This window comes from Ooceraea biroi, chromosome 1 (genome assembly GCF_003672135.1).
Source record: "Ooceraea biroi isolate clonal line C1 chromosome 1, Obir_v5.4, whole genome shotgun sequence".
In the NCBI taxonomy this organism is placed as follows: Eukaryota; Metazoa; Arthropoda; class Insecta; order Hymenoptera; family Formicidae; genus Ooceraea; species Ooceraea biroi.
In genome coordinates, this window is record NC_039506.1 from 6,287,734 (window position 1) to 6,303,036 (window position 15,303).

General features: G+C 41.7%; 1 protein-coding gene and 1 long non-coding RNA gene across 2 annotated transcripts; one reads left to right on the forward strand and one right to left on the reverse strand.

Annotated features, from left to right (window-relative positions):
- Positions 1-5,713: 5,713 nt before the first annotated feature.
- On the reverse strand, positions 5,714-8,615 carry LOC105277795. The gene is made up of 2 exons (XR_893682.3): positions 7,714-8,615; positions 5,714-6,456 (listed from the first exon to the last, which is right to left on the reverse strand). It is a non-coding gene; the product is annotated as an uncharacterized LOC105277795 (long non-coding RNA).
- A 3,466-nt stretch (positions 8,616-12,081) lies between these two features.
- Positions 12,082-14,915, forward strand: LOC105277792 (nischarin). The gene is made up of 3 exons (XM_011336414.3): positions 12,082-12,520; positions 12,637-12,949; positions 13,227-14,915. Exons 1-3 carry the CDS (start codon positions 12,393-12,395, stop codon positions 14,190-14,192), a joined length of 1,407 nt encoding a protein of 468 aa, XP_011334716.1. The 5' UTR covers positions 12,082-12,392; the 3' UTR covers positions 14,193-14,915.
- The last annotated feature ends 388 nt before the right edge of the window (positions 14,916-15,303 follow it).

Here is a 15,303-nt window from a genome sequence, read left to right on the forward strand (position 1 = left end):
AATATCATAAATCATATTAAATATTTAGTATATTATATTTATATTATATATATATATATATATATATAATATATATATATATATATTGGATTGTAACATATTCATCTCGTTATTTTAGTGTTTTTAATAATGTAGAGTATAACATATATGTATTATTAAAAACATTTAAAAAATGAGACGAATATATGTTACAACCCAATATAATAGGATTATACGTGTCAATGTATATTGTTATACATGTTACATACTGTTATATCATATGGTAGACTGCAAAACGAGGAAAATCAGCCGACATAAGCAGAACGGCTATGCTCGGCATGTCTAAAAATATCGATGACGGGACAGCGTATAAACGCAAAAAGAATCAATCGGCAGAGAGATGGAAGGCAATATTCATGCACTTGGTGCCCGGTGGGCGCGCGAGGCGGAAGCCAACGCTCTCATAATTCAGTACAGCGTGCAATATCGGGGATCTGCGGAGCTGCGACGCCGGCATACTTTCGTATTTCACCTGAAACAGGTGGATATTGCCGTCGATGCATCACCCATGTCACACCATTCGCATGGCGTTCCCTACCACAATTTAGCGGCGTTGGTACAGCCGCAAATCGATTGATTTGTATAGCATTGACTTTCGTGGCGCGCGATTAACAACACGTGAATTCTCCCGACACTTAGCGATTAAACTTGCGATTCAACTTTAACGAGTTAACAATGGTCATAAGTAAACCACTGGTATTTTTTTATTTTCGTACAAAGCATTTCAGAACTATAATTTTCGTTTTTTTCTGTTTCTATCAGATTAGAAATTTATTTATATTTATTTTGCATTGTAGATAAATTCGCACGCGCACGTTATACTCAATTGCTGACACAGCAGAAAAGATTGCTTACAAGACGCTGAATGATGATGATTCATAATAGAATATATAATATGACATGGATAAAAGAATAAATTTAGCTTCGTTAGGAGAAATCCGTATTGTCATTCATATCACTGGCTGATCAATAGAAACTACTTCGTTAGGAGAACTCTGGACTCGTTACTTTAACGTTCCGAATCGCTTTCCACGTTCTCTCTTGATATTTCCCCATGGATTTTCATCTCGGCAGTTTGTCCGTCCGTTTTCCTTCTCAAGAATGCTCGGCTGCGTTGTGAAACGCTTGCAATATTCGCGGAACGAGGTGCAACAACAAACCGGCCGGCAAGAGACGGCATGGAAGACGAAATAATTATTTGCCCGCTTCTCTTCCACTGCAACTCGACTACCTGGATTCACGAGAATGCTGCATCGTCTCTTGAACGATGATAATTTCCTTTCTCCTAATCCAGCTCTCTGAATGGTGATCCGAGGATATTTTCTCTCTTCTCAGGTGGATTCGTCCATGTTGAAGTGTAATCAACACTTTTTCTTGATATTAATTCTGTCTGTTTTGATAACTAAATGACTACAAGTTCCAGGTAGTCAACCAACCCTTATAAATTAGACAATTAAGCTTACGTAAGTCTCTTCTGTTAGCTCTCATTTTTCTTTCGACTTGTTATTAATTTCATTAATTAATTTTTGTTTTACCTTTTTAATATTCTCTCAATTAAAATATTAAAATAGATTTACAAAGATATTATCATAATATCTGTTATTATATATTCTCTCTACGAGAAAATATCTGTGCATCTATTTCAAAAACTTCTTCATGCTCGATTGTTTAGACAGTCAAGAGATCAATAATATGTGTCATTCTCTGTCTATCGCTTGCGCTATCCATGAACATGTTACGAGTTTGCTTTGTGGCTTGTGGCAATTTCTTAGAACGCGGAATGTAAATTGTAACGCGCAATCGATCGGAATCATCCGAGTAACGATTTCCGCTCGTTGGTTTCGCGATTGGCCAGCATCCTTGCAGGAGTTGAATTGCGGATAGAACAATTCTGTCCGAGACAGCACAGACACCGTGAAAAAACTTTAAGGACGGGAAGTATCGGAGAGTCGTCGGTATTGCGCCGGTAGTCACGCGAGAAAAAGAAACATTTCTCCTTCCGTTCGCCGCAACATGGCCGGTCGTTTTTCTCATTGTTCCATCGGTCCCCTGAGCTCGAGGAGCCATCCAGAAAAGAACTGCAGTGAGTGCAGCAACTCTCCTCTGCGTAACGTCTCTCCCTCCCCGCCTCCCTCTCGCGTCAGTCCAATCTTCTTGCTTGAGATATTATTATTCTCGCGAAAGATGCTCTCTGCACAAAAATCTATTAAGTGTTTAAAACTTCCGCGGCAGAAAGATTCCCATTTCTCTGTGTTGCAACTTTTGCACTTTGATAATTGTTTTATTTGTCAGTCGCCCCATCGATAACGGGATACAAAATAACTTTTACGCATTATTGATTAAATCTGAACGAACTATTTGTTCCATTACTTACAATGAAATTCAAATGTATTCTCTCTCGAAAAAATATTAAAAATATATATTCATACATAGGCAGACGTTGTGCCTTATTTCTTGAGACGTCTAAGAATTCAATTTTATTCCTTCAATTTCATTTTTCATATCCCACACTTTGCTCCAAACTTTTTTGCAGTGAATAAACATCGGCCATGATTTGACTTTAAAAGATATCCGAAAACATATTCGGTGAATCTCACCCGATGAGATAGGGTCAGACGAGTGTTTCATAGAAACGCGCGGAATGGAAAGGAGCTGAAGATTTCACGAAAAGTATTCAATTCAGAGAACTTTTAGTCCAATCAATCTTGTATCAACCAGTACAAAGATTATACACCCAGACAGCACAAGTGTCCTTGAAACATCCAAGAGGTACATGTATGATATCCTGAGGATATTCTATTTTAATCCTCGGATCTGCTCTAAACGGAGCGAGAATAAATGAGAATAAATGTACAAAATAATTATAAATGTAACATACAGCATATATCGAATTTACAGTAGATATTTATAGGATATTTGTTTTGACATTTTTCAATTAGATAAAGTGCGTAATATGACTGAAAATAGTCATGCATGTTGATAAAAAATATTTTTAATAGCACAAGAAAATAGTTCACAAATATCCTACGATATCCTGGACATATTGTGGATGATTTTAAGGATGTTTTGTGCTATCTCAGTACCCTTCTATTTCTGCATTCTAATTCTACTCTTCATTATAATTTTATTCTTCACACAATAGGCGTTTGCACGCATTGCCGCACAAACGATTAAAGCCCATTGATATTCCGAGGTGTACTTTGAACTTGCGAATAAATGTACAAGGCTGTCGTCGAAGGTTTATTCGATCATGAAGTTATGTATGAGAAAGCAAGAAAAAAAAGTGTAAGCAACATAAAGGGAAGACCAAGAAAAAATAACCGAAAGAAAGAAAGGAAGCGAGAGAAGGAGAACAAGCGCAAGGTCGAAAGAAACGAGAGAACGTATGACTCGCTATGGCGCCATCGGGCACTTTTACCCCGATACTTTCGCCGGATTCGTGTGTGCACACATTGCAATCGAGTGCACTTGAGAAAATAGCCACATGGTGGCGTATCATCGCAGTATACTACGGTAGAAGAGGGAAGGAAGACTTCTGCCCGCTTCGCTTCAACTCGGGCAAAAACGATCAAAATCTGATGGCACTCGGTGCTGCATGAGCGTTCAAGCGTATTCTGCGAGTTACATGAGACGGAATGCATTGAAAATACCGGCACGGTATAAGTTACGCTAAAGGAATCGCGCACTTCCGAAACTACGCTAATTAAATTCTTGCGCATTGGGAGAATAAAATTGAAATTGATGTATCACTTTAGAGAATAGTAATATTAAAAAATTCGAGAAAAATGATTTCTATATATGTGTTGGACTGTATATTTGTCTCGTTTTTAAATATATTATTATATTTAAAAACATTAAAAAGACAGAACAAATATATGTTATGACCCAATAATATATAGATACATAAATACACATATAGGTAACTATGTATGATGCAGCATGCAGCATTATGTATGAAACATTTACTTATGGGATATTACAAAATTATTTTCACAATTCGTCCCACGAAAATTAGCGATGATGAAAATGGGACAGGGGTATAACGACATGGCTGAAAGAGGAAATGCTCCCACATGCGGACACGTCATCTTAAGAAGAAACGTCTTTCGCCGCGATGAATTACACCGAACTGCAGGCGAGCAAGGGATGTAAAGTCGACGGAAAACTTTGGTTTGGGACAGAGAGTGCGCACACATCAGGGGGTGTCCCTTGACGTTTCCCGTCACGGCGCGACCTCATCTCGTGACGTTATGATGCTTTCTTTGTGCGCATCAACGCGCGAGTGCAGTGCAAAAGGACCCGAGAAAAAGAGAGGAAGATAGAGAAACAGACGGAGAACAGGGAAGAGAGAGAAAGAGAGAGAGAAAGAGCGAGAGCGAGAAAGCAAGAAAGAGAGAGAGGGAGGGAGGAAGGAGAAGAGAAAGACGGAGAGCGTCGGTTCAGAGAAGATGCTGAAGAGCGCCACGGAAGGTAAACGGGGACGCGGTGGTAAAGGAGAGAAGGAATGCGGTGCGGTCACAACATCAAAGTGAAACGAGATGGCGAGTCGTCTGGCCGCGGCCGAGCGTACGTGCCGAATGCACGGAGGCTGCCGAGCTGCACGAACAGCGCTCTGCGGCTCCATGGCCTACGGTTTACTGCTTGCTGGCGAGTACACGCGCGAGTGCGCCCGAACGAGACGGATTTTCGCCTAACGTTCTCCCGGGTTCGTCGCTATGTTAACGGCGTCTTTATGCCAACCAGCGCGACTAGTTCGTGTTAAATGAGACCTCGAACAGGGTTCTCGTGCTGCCCATTTGCAGATACTTCCTTCAGGTTCCACCATTGAGAATCCGCCACACGCGACATTCCTGTCACGGCTTAATATTGATTTCTTCTTTTCCTTTCGAATGCCGAGAATGCATGTCCAAAAATGCTTGTCATTTTTTCTTCCCCCTTAGAGATTTCGCTCTAAATGATTAAAATTATTTTCGAGGTTTAGATGGTCAGTTTAGCCCACGTTTTTGAATTGGATGGTGCCTCATGTTGAGTTTATCGATTTCAAGATTTACGGCTTAATGCTTCGTTTTGTTCGTGGCTTTTCCGACCGGCTTCCTAGTTTGGTTTTCCACGACGTTCCACATGAACGTGCTGCGTTATGTCACGAAAGAAAACGATGATTCGACGATATCATAGATTGAAATAAGCACACGTCTTTGTTATACGTTTTATCGCTAAAACATGCTTTCTCTTGATTTAAACGCTGTCATCTCTAACGTTGGAACGCGATTGTAGTTCGTTTCGAGTTAGCGTCTATATAGCGCGGCTGAAAGGTGGCTTTGTGGCACTCCAGTATGTATATATCGATAAGAACACGCGATATACTTGAGTAGCGCAGTAATAGCCCATGGCTATTTGAAGTTTACGTCTAAAGTGCGCAGAAATGAATTTCTGCTAAAGTACTTGCGTAAAACACTTTCTGTTTCTTCATTCCAAAGAAGAGCAAATCAATTTGTTGTTTTATAAAAGGACGTTTCATTTCATTCAGGACATGGTTTTTGATAACATAAGATGTTGCGCAAAATGTTTTTATATATCCTGACGTTTCTTCTTTATCACTCATGACAACTCTTTTTGCTGTTCCATAATTAATATTTCAGATATAATTTTACTTTCTTATTATTTTCTTAATTAAGGTGCTTACGAGCACACGAGTGGACTAAGAAATGTTTCTCGTTAATTTTGGCCAGGTGTAGATTACACTCTGCTTGACCAGCGCCATGTTCGGCATGCTTAATTGCGTTATTTTCCGCAAAGCGCAACTGCACTTTGCTTAATCGAATTCCGCTACGCCGAGAAATCGGCGAACTACGAAACGGGTTCGTGTACAGCGCTCCTCGATCGTCGAATTGTCAGACGAGAGACGAGACAGCCAGAACCGCCACGAAAGCACCAGAAAATGCCTCGGGCTGCTCGATCAAAGCTCGATCAAATTTAAGTTGGACTAAGCGATGATTTATAGAGCGCCCGTGATCGACGCGGAGATCAATCGACTTTCGTGAAAGCAACGAACTTGCTACTCATTCCACGCAGTATGAGCTACTTCTCACGAGGCAAATCGCAGTTCGCCCACTGACTTTCCCAACAGGAAAACAACGACGACGATATTATCCGGTATCGTGGAGCTCTAATCGGATGAGAAGGGCTCCCTCGTTTCTCGACGCGGTAGACGAGAAACAACGCAACTCAACAGAAAGAGCGGACACTCACCTCCGCTGTGATCTCGGCTATTGCTTCGACGAACGGTCTCACGGCATCCAGCATCCTCCGTTCTCTCGTTTGCTGTCCTCTTCGTCTTTGTTTCTCTCTCTTTCTCTCTCTCCCTCACTTTCTTTCAATCCTCGTTTCTCCCTCTCCAAGTACGTAATCGGAAACGAGCTACGAGAAGGACGACGGTATTAAGTTTAAAACCACAAAAGGGCACTGTTCTGGCGAGCATGTAAGTATGTATACGTGTACATACTTGTATACTTGTACACGGCTACTTTATCTAACAGTTCTCGCAAATTATACTTGAGTTTCTAAATATATATGAGAGAAACAGACAATTCCAAGACTAAAATAAATTTCAAGAAACTGAAAAGAAATGTGGAAGAAGCACTCTTGTAGAACGAACTTGTGATATTGCACATAGAAATTTTGTCTCGATAATGTGAGAAAAGAGATTACTATGTATTTCTTCATTTCATATCATTTACGTTAGCACGTGAACAGGTACATTGAAAATTCTACGTGACTTTAATTTGAGAAATGAGATATCGGAAAAGGTCAGGCGGCAAGCTTGCGAACGATTTGAGTATATTAGAAATTGTTTAGCGCACGTTGAAAGATATTAATTTATTATTCCGATCAGCGTTGCTGTTGCATATTTATGCACATCATGCACGAATTCCAAAACTACTTGAATGCTTCATGATGCATTCTACCGGCTATTCGACTGGTCAATAATCAAGAATCACACATTTACATGATCCTTTTCTTCTCGCGCGCGTCCCGAAATGGTTTTTTTCTTGGTCGATGCCAACGACGTGGCAAGAATGCGTGAATACGCCCACAACCGAAATATCTACCTGCGCGGCTCGCTTCCTCCAGTGTGCTCATGAGTCACGGGCTCACATCGCACACCTTGTTAAGTATTCCGACATTTTGTCACGCATTTTTCTCACGTTAATGACAAAAATCTCGTGTCTCCGCGATCGCCTACAAAATCATAAAAACGTTGTCGTTGTCGTCGACTCTTCCTTTCTTCGCCGGGAACAACAACGACTTGTGTATGTAATTATTGTACTAAAGTTATCGTTATAATTAATGGTAGCATATTTCTGCATTATCAGATGTAGACTGTTGGTTGTGCGAGGCAGATTATAATTGTAAAAGCATAGCGTAATACGCGCAGCATAATTGCAGCGCATATAAAGACCGTAGTGTATAAATGCTATATAATAAAAAAAGAAAATTCTAGAGATTCTACAAGTACAATTGTCGTTACCGTTGACTGTAATTTCTGCGTGCATCTCGATCGCGCCCACTGTTTCTAGAAAAATAGATACTCAGGATTGGAGCAATAACTATTGTGAATGTCCATTATGAAAGAACGTCGGGAGAAAGAGATCGCACGTGAATTGTGAAACTCACCGTGAAACTCCCTCTTGATTCGAAACGACGAGGAGCGACGTTCCCTGGAGCGCAGCCGTTGACGGTCGACGCTTTTTTTCGATCGTAGATTTGTGCGTGGATCCACTATCCACCTTACGTGTCACTGCACTGCACAATCCATACACAAGCCGGATGCGACTTATTCCTTTTTCGGTAAACGCACTGAACTCTCGCGAACTGTCGAACTATCCCTCCCTCTCGAACGCATGGAACTGCCCGAAGCTACGACTGAAACTACTTTCAGCGAACAGCAGCTGCGCGCACCTCCTCGTCAGGTTCTTCGTAATCTTTGATATCCGAGAAACCGACGATAACGACACTCGTTCCCACCACTTGTACTCTGATTTTAATCTTTCTAGATGATCATCTTTCACTTGGAGTGATCATCCGGATCCGGATTTCAAAGAGCGTTCGTTCGCCGCTTGTACGGTTGAAAGGACGATCATTGTGCCAAACTAGGGATTAATATTTTAAGTTTCTCGTAACAAGACAAAATCCAAAAACAGAAACAACCGATAAAGACATTAAATGCTTCGCCTACAATATTTTCCGGAATTTACAATTTCAAGAAACGCCTCTTGGGTCGCCGATCGAAAGGGCTCCGCCGCGATCGGTGAAGCGCGGAACGTCGGCTCGGGAAAGCGCGTACGCCGAGGCGATGTACGCGCTCGACGATGACGCGCCGACGCGGATCAAGAGAAGGAGCGAGGAGACTCTCACCGGTCGCACCTGGCAGGAGATCGGCAGGTTTTCCCTCTTTCCGGTGCACACACGCGGCGCGCGTTTCCGCCGCGTTTTCCGCACAGGATCACGAGCGCACCTGAACGCGACGGAGACGTACGCGCGCGCCGCGAGAGCACACGTACCGCGTAAGGACGAAACCGACACTGGATGAGAACGGGCAACAGGTTCGTCGGCTTGCCCCCGAGGAACGCGGCGATGGTGAGAGGAAGAGAGAGAGGAGGGCGGCTCTGGCCAGGTAAGCCAGGTAAGCCGCCATTGCTCCTGACGCAGCATCCAGCCTGCCAGTGGCGTAATTAACGGGACTCGCGAGGGCCCCCCCTCATCAATTTCCCTCGTGAAGGAAAAGGTGCAAGAAATGGAAAGTCTCTCATGAAATAAACGAAAATTTTCACTCTGATATCGCACGGGATGTGTAATCGCGATTACGCAATCTCATTTCTTGGAATTATGCATGTATGATTTTTTCTTGAATATTCGGTAGATATGTAAACTAGCTCTGTCCGATAATCTGTCGCAATTCGCGACTGTCCATAAAAAACAGAAACAAGATATTTAATTGCGTATTTTCTGAACTTTGGAATCTGGAAGATTGAAGATGCTATTTAGGACTGTAATAATACGTCACAGAAATGAGATATTAAAAGTAGATGTATGTGTTATTCTTCGTGACAAACATAAATGACGTATTACACTTTTAAAATTTCGACAATATAAAAATCTTACCGCTATTGTCTAATTAAAAGTCCCTATTGGAATACAGTAACGCGTCAGATAGCGAACGATAAATCATATTGCATGTATTTTCACAAATCAGACACAAAATGATGAAGACGTTTCGTGAGATGATTGCCAGACAGAAATCAATTGAAACAGCTTCTCAAGGAGTAACTTCACGCGTCCCATTTCTCACCAAGTTCAGGACACTGCGCGCAACCTAATCTACAGCAGCTGGTGCGATCAGGCGTTCTATTTGACGTAGCACCTCCGATAGGAAGTGCCGGTTACGCCACTGCGGCAACAGGTTGTTGCCAATGAGAGCTGCCATGAATGAGCAAGCGAGCTCGTTTCGTGGCAGCGCGACCTGTCCCGCGTTAGGTAGAAACGAGTGCGATCTTTCACGTTGCTGGACACGGTCCAGTCTGCCATTCGTAATCCGCATTCGCTCGATAAATATGGAAGAATCACAGTTCGCATTGGCGTGGTCGTTTACGCGCGCTCTCGCGTTCCTATTTTCGCTCTCGTTCCGTTCGCTTTCTCAGTGGGTGGCTTATCGGCAATGGTGAAGCTCAAGCCCAGTCGATGGACTCTCACAATCTCGCTGCGTGAAAAACAGTTTGCCAAAGACTCCTTCCGTTTTACGCTCTATAAGAGAGCCGAATCGTTATCAAAATCACCGACAGATCACTGGAGATATCACGTCGGTTACTTCGAAATGCTCTTGAGAACCCATCGCGTTCTCAGAGAGAAGTTTTTGGTCGGTTAGCGAGTTCATCGAGAGAGTACAATCGAGGATTTTGGAGACATATATTCGTCTCCTTTGTTTAGTATTCTTAATAACGAATATCTATGTTACAACCTATCCCGAGTAGCACAGTGCATTGGCTTTACATTGGCCAAACATTGACCAATGTAAAGCCAATGTTTGGCCAATGTAAAGCCAATGCACTGTGCTACTAGGGATATAATTAAAAATTTTTTTAATGAAAATACAACCCAGTAATATTTCGAAAATAGGATATAGCGACGACATATTTTCTGAAAAATTATATCCCGATTAGAAATAAAAATATAATATGAATGAGAGATTGCATCCGTGAATGTTTGCACTCTAAAGGTGCAGCAAATAACATTTCCATCCATTATTATTATCCTTGCTAAACTATGTATTACTAATGAAGATATGTACTTCAATGTACTTTCTCAAGAAGTTATCCTCCAAGGAATCCTGTACCATTCGAGGACATTAACGCGTCGTAGGAATCCATAATTTACGGCGTCTTGTTTTTCGCGCGAGCGAGAAATCGATTGATAGTCGGAAGGAATGAGAAGAAGGAGCAAGGATAGAACGAGTCGAACGAACGTGATGTAAAAGCCAGCTGATATGTACGTAATCGCCATCTATCGCGCTCCAAGACCGTGGCGAAACATGAAGAAGCGTCAGGTACATGAACAACGTTCGTCTTGAATAAAATGAGCAAGAAACACGAACGACATCATGCCTCCCTGAGCTTCCTTCCATGACAAATGTAATTTGCAAGACGTGTCTTGAAGATAATGACTTCCCGTTGTCACTTGCGCCAGCAAAACCTGATCGCTTCGTCAATAATCGACGCCTTCTTCTGATATCTCGCTAACTTTATCAAGCTCGAAATCGTTGAACTTTTAATTTTGCAATTCTTTGAATTAAAGAACCACCGCAAAAAATGCCCGTTTTTCCGTCCTCGATTTTTCAAATGAATTTTATGACAAATGATAGCTCATGATGAGACATTAATCACAGAAAAATTTTGCGATGAGCATATGATTGGTTTCAGAAATATTCAGAGGGTCAAAGTGGTTACCACCTACTGAGAAAGTATGACACTATCGACACTGTATAGCATGAATTTTGGTTGACTTTTTTCGAAACGTAGTACCTATGTGTTCTTTGAGTTGCTGATTACGAATCTGATGTCAGATTTCAAAAATTCAAGATGACGGATCCAATATGGCGGATATAAAATATAAAAAAAATTTCTCCAAAAATTGTTATCTAAGCGTGTTCAGGATCGCGCTCTCCTGTGTGACTCGCTTGCGATCCTGAACCCGCTTAGATAACAATTTTTGGAGAAATTTTTTTTATATTTTATATCCGCCATATTGGATCCGTCATCTTGAATTTTTGAAATCTGACATCAGATTCGTAATCAGCAACTCAAAGAACACATAGGTACTACGTTTCGAAAAAAGTCAACCAAAATTCATGCTATACAGTGTCGATAGTGTCATACTTTCTCAATAGGTGGTAACCACTTTGACCCTCTATATCTCTGAAACCAATCATATGCTCATCGCAAAATTTTTCTGTGATTAATGTCTCATCATGAGCTATCATTTGGTATAAAATTCATTTGAAAAATCGAGGACGGAAAAACGGGCATTTTTTGCACTCTTTTTGCGGTGGTTCTTTGCGAAAACTGTTCAACTTCTGCAACCCCTTAACCAATTATTGTCTATTCTCTTACCTTGTCCATTTTACCGAGCTACGAGATTCGTGTTGTCCAAATACTATTGTATCTTGAAATCTTGAAATTGAGTTTCCTGGAACTCTCGTGCCACCTCTTGGCAAATTATATCCGCCTGATATCTCCTCAATTTTGTCGTGTTCAAATTCGTACGAAATCTGAAGGTTTCAGTGTCTAAATTAATTAGAACTCCAGAATACATTAGAGTTTCTGCTGCATATAATATAAACATCGTACAATACAATTGATCTCTTTAGCTGCACAATTGAAACGATCGATCGAACAATACGGATCATCAAAGGTCGATCGGCGCTCACGTAGTGCGCCGCTCCGCCGCGGGATGGCAGCGGTGTACACGAATAATTTTCCGGGCTCCTGGCCCGCAGCTGTCAAACAAAGATGCGTGGTGCCGCGTCACCGATCTCGTCTGTCGCTCCACGACAACGTCGATTGTCGCAAATTGCGTCGAAGGAGAGGAGGTGATAAGCGCGCGGAGCTGTGTGCGGAGAACGATGTACCGTGTGGCGCGCGGCAATCACGGACTCTGCATCTAGATGCGCCGCGCCGTGCACTCTCGCGACGCGGAGGCTGCGATTATCCGGAGATAACCTCTCGGTCGCTGATCAGCATTGACGGGCTCGGCAGCCCGTCGCGCGCAAGCAGACCAAATACGAGGATCGCGGGCCGGTCATGGCATGTCTGCTGATGAATCAAGAGAACGTCCACCTCAAGATACCGTCGACGGACACGGTGGACGGGGTGACGTACTATTGCATCGAGGTTGGAATCGCATCCATCAAGTGGACCGTGAGGCACAGGTGAGCTCGGCGATCGTCCCGTTTCACCCAATTCTATCGCTGTTTAGTTAATTAATGTAACTTGGCAGTCGCCGTTGATCGCCGACGAAGAAAAATATGGTTCTTTTGTGTTGAAGATACAATGACTTCGCGGAGTTGCACGAGAAGCTCGTGTCCGAGCACTGCGTCGAGAAGGATATTCTACCGCCAAAGAAACTCATTGGCAATAAATGCGAGGCCTTCGTGGAGAAACGCCGGCAGAGCCTCGAGTTATATCTCAATGCTGTTTACGGTTACTTGAAGAAAGCAATGCCCAGGGAATTGGCAGTGTTTCTAGATCTGCATGTATATGACATATATTTCCTGCTGCAGAGCATGGCGTTGGAGTTCTTCACAAATGGCAGCGCTCTGCTGCAAACTTCACCGAGCTATAAATTCAATCCAATACAGGTAGGAAAAATAGTTTTTTCAGTAAAAGGCAACAGTTATGAGACAAACATTGGGCTTTTCACAATGACAATATGGGCCACCAATGCACTACTTCTGATCGCTCTATTTACTGTTGCAGAATAATTTTGATTGACAAAATAATACAAATTAATATTCGATATTTTAAATTAATATTTAATATTTGATATTATCTTCATCAAGTGACAATTAAATGACCATTCTTATTACAATGGCCACTCACTGCAAAAAGATTGACTTCATATCTGTTTGCTTTCAGTTGTACGCAATCAGCGAAAGGTTAAAGCATCCGTGTCCGACTTTGGAAGTCGTTGATAAGAAATATGATTTTAGTCACGTGTTGGATTTTAATTCTCACATAAACAATCTTATCATCGAGGGCAGTTCGGAACCTTACAAGACCAGCAACATTTATCCGTCCTCGTTGTCCGTTGAGTTAACTACTTTCAAGAACGTGCGACATTTGACGATCGATCGATATCCCGTCGACAAGATTTACAACATGGGAAATTTACGTGACACCGTCAGCACACTGAGAGTCACCAACACTAAGCTCAGGAACATTGTGGAACTGGCAATGTGCGAGGAGGTTCACAAGAGCATCGAGAACGCCAACGACTCCCACGTGTGGCTGAAGGTAACGCACCTAGACCTCAGCGACAATCGCATAGAGATTATCGACGAGGCGATCAAGCTGCTGCCGCACATAGAGAGCCTGACGCTGAACAACAATCACCTGTCTGAGATCTCCAACGTGACGCTGCTGCCGCGGCTGTCTCAGCTGTATCTAGCATCGAACAATTTTACCAGTCTGCCAGACGATCTTCACACGCGGCTCGGCTACATCGTGAGCATCGATTTGTCGCAGAACAAGTTGACGTCGCTCGCCAGTTTCTCGAAGCTGTACTCGTTGGAAGAGCTGGACGTAAGCTGCAATCGCATCGAGAAGATCGAAGAAGTGAAGTACATCGGCCATCTGCCATGTCTCGAAAACCTGAGGTTGACGGGTAATCCGGTATCGACGATTGTCGATTACCGAGTCAAAGTATTGGAGCCGTTCGGCAAGAGAGCCGCCGATATCTGTCTGGACAACGAGAAACCGAATCAAAAGGAGCTCGACACTGTGTCGGTGCATCAAGCGTTGCGCATCGCGAGGGAGGGCAAGTCGCCTACGTTTACCGCATCAGACGCGCCGCTGTTCTCCGCCGAAGTACCGAGTATATAAAAATCCCGCTCGTAGTTCTTTTTTTCGATCGTGACGATCGCGTCAAATGTCACCCTGTAAGAGCTGCTCGGATACGAAAGAAGAGAGATTCTTTTCTACAACGTGCAAATTTTATCGTGAGATTTGTATATCTCAATTTATAGGTTGTTTGTTAATCTCGTCAATATGTAAATGGACGAGAGAAGAAGAACGTGCTCCTTCTCGTCTCCCATGACGACGATTCCGAGATAAAATATAAAATATACCAAATGATAAAGTAATGTTACAAACTTGTATATAAATCCAGCAGATATTCTTTTCTTTAAGCAAGGATAAAACTCCACGGATCCATGACAAAAATTATATAAATACGCTGCCTTACACGACTCCCGAGGCAAATTCATGAATAAGATCTTCGTTATTTTATACATACAATATAACCGCATGTGAAAGCGTAGTTTCTATCGTTTGTTTAAGAAGACGATTAACACTACTTATAACTTAAATGTGCGAATATTTAATCTTATTAACATATTCTCTTATTATACTTCGTAGGAACAAATCAATTGTGCAATATTATCTAAGATATTTTTATCTAATTTTCACACACAAAACAATCCTCTTATTCTAGAGAGGAATGGAAATGAGAACTCGATTTTATAATTTAACGTAAAAGATTGTCTGTATATAAGAAAAAAAGAATATTTTGTTAATAAAGACAAATAAACTTACGATCTGTGATAATAATGCGTATTTTATGTTACCAATATTCTGATGGATATTTTAGATAATAAAAATCATATTTCATGTATTAAATTGTTAACGAGTTTCAAATTATACGTTACTCAACCAGACTTAAGGAAGGGTACACAATTTCTTCATACGTTTCTCAACAAAAAAGAGAATGCGATAGAAATTTATTATCGTTTTTATTTAAACTTGCATTCGCATTACCTTTAAACATTTTATGCGCATTTCGAAAATATTAAAATATTCATAAATAATATCGTAATAATAATGCTCGTATATACTAAGCATTGTGTTATAGTCTTTTAACGTACACCTAAACTAACACATACATAAGTTGACCATTACAAATGTTTTCCCATCGTTTTGTAATGGCTTCGACTCG